This window comes from Etheostoma spectabile, chromosome 7, assembly GCF_008692095.1.
Source record: "Etheostoma spectabile isolate EspeVRDwgs_2016 chromosome 7, UIUC_Espe_1.0, whole genome shotgun sequence".
Taxonomy (NCBI): Eukaryota; Metazoa; Chordata; class Actinopteri; order Perciformes; family Percidae; genus Etheostoma; species Etheostoma spectabile.
This window is the reverse complement of record NC_045739.1, coordinates 25,551,147-25,558,049: the sequence shown is the minus strand read 5'-3', so window position 1 is coordinate 25,558,049 and position 6,903 is coordinate 25,551,147. Positions and strand designations below refer to the sequence as shown.

The following is a 6,903-nucleotide window of genomic DNA, read 5'->3' as shown; positions in this document are numbered from 1 at the left end:
TCTTCCTTAACCCTCCTGTTGTCCTCAGGTTAGATTTGACCCCTTTAATAAAATGTCTAAATCTGAAATATGGGTTTCTTCTTAACCAAATTACCACAAAAAATTGCAAATACAATTGATCACTTTTATTCCTGACTAAACTCATCTGTACGTTCCTCTATTAGTCAACTAACGTCAACTATTAGTCAAAATAATTTAAAATCTTTGCTTTTTAAATCGAATATTAGGTGTAATTCTATATAAATGAGGGTTATTGACTATGAATTCCCCCAAACTACTGTAAAACTAGTAGTAGGAAGGTGGAGTTCGTGAAAACTTAGAATTCAATGTCAATCTTTTTGTCCGCTTTTGACCCGGAAGGACAGAACAAAAGGTCAACAGAGCACTCACTTCAAAGGCTTTAATTATTAGATTTACCCTGTAAAATGATGGTCACACTGAGAAATCTTTCCGATGCTCCTTCACGAGAGAGGTTGTGAGTCGTGATGCAACTCTGTGCCAGCCTGAGAACACCCTGACGAACTTCCAGCAAATTTGAGATTTGCTCTGCGAGTCCATTTGGCCGAGAGCCCATTCAAGCCCATTTCCAATTTTTCCAAACCGAGTCACCAATCAGCAACCTGCTGATGTCGCCTGGATCATCGTTCTGATTGGTTGATGGACTATCCAACTGCGCCCAGAGGCATTTGAGAGGCGTCCATTGGTGACTACCAGACACTAGACACTAGATACAGATACTACTCTCAGTTACAACTGAGAAGGGTCTGGTGTCAAACAGGCTTTTTATCAAGTGAAACATATCATTATAGAAACAGAGGTATGTATAATGATATGGAGCGGGATATTATAACGAAGAGAACTTTAACAAAACCTGGGGAAAAAGAAAGAAATCCCAGGGACAAAAGGAATGTGAAAACAAGCTGCAGAACAAATGTCTGGACTCACAACCTCGCACACATTTCCCTTTGAATCCAGAGAGAAGGAAAAAGTAAAAATAAAGAAACTTAAAACTCGCTGCCAAGAAAAGAGAAAGGGAGGAAAACAGGGAAATAAACAGAGACAGGAAGAGAGGGGGGGGGGGCGGGCAAGAAAAGGGGGAGTTATTAAAAAGAAAGTGAAAGATGAATAAGTTATCCAAAAGAAAGTGAAAGATGATTAAAATATTGTGAGATAGAAATTAGTGTGAAAATGAAGGAGGGATAAAAGAAGAGATAGAGGAGGAGGAAACAGGGTGAATATGGTTGGACTTGGATGGACTTTAATCCACAGAAACAGAAAAGAGAGAGAGAGAGAGGACAAGAGGGCAGAGAGAGAGAGAGAGAGAGAGAGAGAAGTGTGCCTCCTCCCCTCCTTTCCTTGCCAGCTGTTAAATTCCTCCATTGTCTTTTTTTTCCTCCCTCTGCTGCCTCTCTCTGCCAGGACAGTACACACTGAGGAACAAACCACCCTCTGTTTCCCACACACACACACACACACACACACACACACACACACACACACACACAAGAAAAACCGCTGGTGTACTCTGAAACAACAGATCATGGGTCAGCTGGCAGAGCGGGGTTTACCAGATTTTATCCAGGGGTTATGTACATTTCATGTATTTCTGTTTTGAACCGTAGTCATTATAATATGTCGTTTAACATTTTTTAAATACCCAATAAGAAGCCTGGAGGCTGTTAACATGCAAGGTTTTTAACATCTGAGAACCGTGAAACTTGGGCAATTATCTAAAGTCTATCAATCATTTCTTAACCTATTTCAAAAACTCTTTAACAACAAACTACCGGAAGCAATTCAACTTTTATATATCAGATAAGCAAATGGATGAATAGATATACGGAAATATAAAACAGGGTGGCTGGGTTGGCTCAGCTGGTAGAGCAGGGGCACGTTTACAATGAGATTGACGCCTCGACGCAAAGGTACAGGGTTTGAATCCGACCTGAGGTGATTTAATGCATCTCACCCCCCCCTTTTCACCTAGCTGTCCTCTCAATTAAAGGTGGAAAATCCCCAAAAATAACCTTTAAAGAAATATAAAGCAGCAATTTAGAATTCAATAATTTTACTAACTTAAAACTGATATTTCTGTGTAATGAAGCTTACAGACTTTATTGCCTTAAAGCTACATTGTGAAAGACCTTCTTCCATCTAGTGTTTATATATATATATATATATATATATATATATTATATATATATATAGCAAAAGCATCAACTCTCTCTCTCGCCATGCAGTTCATAGCCGTCACGCTTCAAAAACCAAAAGTGTACAAAAAGCCGTCTATCAGCCGTGGTTGTTGTTGGAGTGCATGTCAGAGAGTGGTGCGGACGCTCATTTCCACATATGTTTTCTGGGCGAAGAAGAAGAGTCCTGTTGATGAAATTTGGATTTTTAACATGTTGTCCTCCATGTTTCCTTCTTCAAACTTGCCGGGGCCGAGAAGAAACGACTACCACTCGCAGCATTAGCAGCGTTAGCAGCATTAGCAGCGTTAGCAGCATTAGCTGCAGCTGTGAGTCGAAAACGCGAAAGGCGGAGCAGAACGTCCTTTACTGGGTAACATATTCAAGATGGCCATGATATGGAGCGTCAGATGGGAGGAGGTCTCCGGGAAGACCCGGACTAGTTGGAGGATGTCCACTGGAGGACCCCGGGAAGACCCAGGACTAGGTGCAGGGATGTCCAGCTGGGAGCTCGAGGAAGACCCAGGACTAGTAGGGATGTCCGCTGGAGAGGCCCCGGGAAGACCGCAGGTAGGTGCAGGATGTCCAGCTGGGAGTAGGCCTCGAGGAAGACCCAGGACTAGGTGGAGATGTCCACTGGGAGGAGGCCCCGGGAAGACCCAGGACTAGGTCAGGGATGTCCAGCTGGAGGACCTCGAAGACCCAGGACTAGTGCGGACGTCCAGCTGAGGAGGCCCCGGGGGAAGACCCAGGACTAGGTGCAGGGATGTCCAGCTTGGAAGCCCTCGAGGAGACCCAGGACTAGGTGGAGGGATGTCCGCGGAAGGCCCCGGAAGACCCAGACTAGGTGTAGGGATGTCCAGCTGGGGAGGCCTCGGGGAAGACCAGGACTAGGTGAAGGGACGTCCAGCTGGGAGAAGGCCTTGGGAAGACCCAGGACTAGGTGGGGGATGTCCAGCTGGGAGGAGGCCCCGGGAAGACCCAGGACTAGGTGCGGGATGTCCAGCTGGGAGGAGGCCTCGGGGAAGACCCAGGACTGTGGAGGATTCCAGCTGGAGGAGGCCCGGGGAAGACCCAGGACTAGGTGCAGGGATGTCCAGCTGGGAGGAGGCCTCGGAAGACCCAGGACTAGGTCGGGACGTCCAGCTGGGAGAGGCCCAGGAAGACCCGGACTAGGTGCAGGGATGTCCAGCTGGGAGGGGCCTCGGGAAGACCCAGGACTAGTGGAGGGATGTCCAGCTGGAGGAGACCCGGGAGACCCAGGACTAGCAGGGATGTCCAGGCTGGAGGAGGCCTCGGGAAGACCCAGGACTAGGTGAAGGGACGTCAGCTGGAAGAAGGCCTTGGAAGACCCAGACTAGGTGGGGGACGTCCGCTGGGAGGAGGCCTCGGAGAAGACCCAGACTAGGTCAGGGACTCCAGGTGGGAGGGCCTCGGGGAAGACCCAGGACTAGGTGGTGGATTATATCTCCAACCTGGCCTGGGAACAACTCGGGATCCCCCAGTCGGAGCTGGTTGATGTGGCTCGGGAAAGGGAAGTTTGGGGTCCCCTACTGGAGCTGCTGCCCCCGAGACCCCATACCGGATAAGCGGATGAAGATGGATGGATGAATGGATGGATGAATGGATGGATGGATCTACTGACGATGCTCAGTGTGCATCCGAAATCTCGCTTGGCCGATCCCTATGTAGTTCACTATTTAACCCTTGTGTTGTCCGTGGGTCAAATTTTACCCATTTTAAAAAAAGAAAAGAAGGATTTCTTTCAACCAAATTTTGACAAAAATAAAGCGGATTGTTCTGCATAACGCTCTTCACAATTAAAATAAATGATCACACTACTTTCTTTAAATTTTGATGTTTTATTCAATTTGATAGCATTCAAAAAATATTTGTTATGAAAGAACGTTGAAAAAAGTGACAAAAATGTCCGCAAAAGCTTCAAAAACGTGGGGGTAAAAGCCAAAAATGGACAGAAACATTGAAAAAAAGCGACAAAAACCCTTTTCAGTTTTGAAAAAGATGACCGAAACGCTGAAAACACTCAAAAGTCAATGAAGGTAGAGATCCTTTCTTATGTTGTATTATGTTGTAAAGCGTGATGCGTGGAGTCAATCTTCCATGTTATTTCCTGGTTTTTCAATCTAGTAACCCTTATTTCTGATAGATATATATTTTGAAAAACGGGTCAAATTTGACCCACAGACAACACAAGGGTTCATAAACACTACATAGGGAATAGTGAGCCCGGTTCCACTCTGCACCCCACTTACTTACAAGTTGTCTGGCCTGATTCACAATCTCATTAGTCAGACACCCAAAAACCTGCAGGGTTACCAGAGGGGTTAAAACGGAGGCTGAGAAGGAAGGAAACAGCGCTGGTAATTTTAGAGCGGCGTTTAACCATGCGTTCACTTCTCCTTTAATAACACAGGACTCCAATGACACATCATTCCTGAAGCGGTTTCTAAAGCTGAACCAGGAACTTTAGTCTTCACTATGTTTGTGACTTGTGATCTGAGGTGTTTGTAATCAGTCCTTAGCTCTTCTACAACACAGAGAATCTAGAGACGGGTTATCGTCATAGTCGTTATCCACTGAGAGAGTTTTATGAGTTTATAAGTTCCTATCAGGACACTCCTCTTCTTCATGTAGTTACTATTTTCAGCATGTTTGTGTCTCCGTCTCTTTCGCTCGCCCTCCAGGTTGAACTTTTCTTCCTCTCAGTGTTTTCCTTTCCCACAGGCTGTGTTCTTACAGCTGCATTGTGGGTAAAACTATCAGATGTCTCCATATGGTGGGACGTGTTTTTGCAAGTGGGTAAAAAGACGTAGAGAGAGAGAGAGAGAGAGAGAGAGAGAGAGAGAGAGAGTGAGAGAGAGACACTTCAATAATTGCACTTTTTTGAGTTTTTTGAAGTTTTTGGGACATTTTGTCTTTTTGTTTCAATTTCCATTGAATTTTTCCATTCAATTTATATCTCCCCCAAATGCTATACATTCAATGAAAGTAGAGAACCAACCATTTATTTTATGTAACCATCCACGTTATTTATATTTTTTTGACAATGTGGTTGTAACAAACTGAAATTTTCTGATATAGAAACTTTATGAACACCGGTCCAATTTGACCCGAGGACAACAGGAGGGTTAAGAGAGTTTAGGTGTCTGGAAAGGAAGGACAAGGGAAATCTGGTGTTGTAATGTGCAAAATGAGACAAATAGAAGAAAAAAAAACATCAACTTCACTCTGGAGGAACAAGCAGCTGCATGTCTGACATGACCAAAGTAACATTCCCACCGAGGAGAAAGAAAAGGAGGAAGACAGGAAGGGAATGAGGAGGAAATCTAGAGATTACATAGAGAAACATGAGGACGAAGTGGATGAGAAGTTAGAGAAACGTGGATGAAACATGGACTCTTCTTTCTTTCTGCAGGGAAGAAGGAAGAGTAGACTTACTAACCTTGGAGGGGACCCGTGCTGTCAGCAGATAGGCTCGATGTGACGCCAGGGCCTGGGGACGGAGACGGACACATATCAGACAGACAGATAACACAGCTCTATATAGATGTATAGACAAACTTGTGAGACTTGACTTGATAACTGAAACAATGCTATATTGTGTTTAGTTTTGCCTTCAGGAGCTCTCACCATTGATAACATAATGTTATGCTACCCATCCGAAAAAAATTAAAAAAAATGGTGTTCTGAAGCTTCCGTACATATCAACAGGGAATATTCAAAGCTTCGGTGGTGGGGGGGGGGGGGGAAGGGCGGGGCGCGGGGGGGGGGGGGGGGGGGAGTGAGGGGGGGGACGACGGGGGGGGGGGGGGGGGGGGGGGGAGATAGGGGGGATGCGGGGGAGGGGGGGGGGGGGGTGGGGGTTGGGAGGGGGGGGGGGGGGTGGCTGATAAGTGGGGGGGGGGGGCTGGGAGTGGGGGGGGGGGGGGGGGAGAGCAGATCAAGACTGTGCAACACACACACTACAGGGACGTTGTAGAGCGTCCTCTGGTGGACAGACTAGTGCAACACCATCACTAACGGGGAGTTGTAGAGCGTCCTCTGGTGGACAGACTATGCAACACCATCACTAACGGGGACGTTGTAGAGCGTCCTCTGGTGGACAGACTATGCAACGCCATCACTAACAGGGGTGTAGAGCGTCCTCTGGTGGACAGACTATGAACGCATCACAACGGGGACGTTGTAGAGCGTCCTCTGGTGGACAGACTATGCAAGCCATCACTAACGGGGACGTTGTAGAGCGTCCTCTGGTGGACAGACTATGCAACGCCATCACTAACGGGACGTTGTAGAGCGTCCTCGGTGGGACAGACTATGCAACGCCATCACTAACAGGGACGTGTTGAGAGCGTCCTCTGGAGGACAGACTATGCAACGCATCACTAACAGGGACGTTGTAGAGCGTCCTCTGGGGACAGACTATGCAACGCCATCACTAACAGGGACGTTGTAGAGCGTCCTCTGGTGGACAGACTATGCAACGCCATCACTAACAGGGACGTTGTAGAGCGTCCTCTGGTGGACAGATTATGCAACGCCATCACTTAAAACATGGTTGACAGTCTGTTTTTGTTTTTCACAAATATTGTAGCCAGAAATATACAATTTTACAAGCTTAAATAGTTAATTTTTTAATTAAGTATGCGACCATGCCGTTGTAACACTTAACCCTCGTGTTGTCTTCCCGTCA

General features: G+C 46.5%; 1 protein-coding gene and 1 long non-coding RNA gene across 2 annotated transcripts in view; one reads left to right on the top strand and one right to left on the bottom strand.

Annotated features, from left to right (window-relative positions):
- The window catches only part of LOC116692697 (uncharacterized), a 22,562-nt gene extending 18,191 nt beyond the window's left edge, over positions 1–4,371 (top strand). Inside the window, exon 4 of the long non-coding RNA XR_004332754.1 lies at positions 4,357–4,371. This is a non-coding gene — a long non-coding RNA (uncharacterized LOC116692697). The remainder of the gene's footprint in view (positions 1–4,356) is intronic.
- Positions 1–6,903, bottom strand: part of carmil1 (capping protein regulator and myosin 1 linker 1) — a 66,170-nt gene that overhangs the window by 47,787 nt on the left and 11,480 nt on the right. Inside the window, 1 exon segment of the mRNA XM_032521180.1 lies at positions 5,653–5,703. Coding sequence (XP_032377071.1) covers positions 5,653–5,703 — 51 coding nt within the window.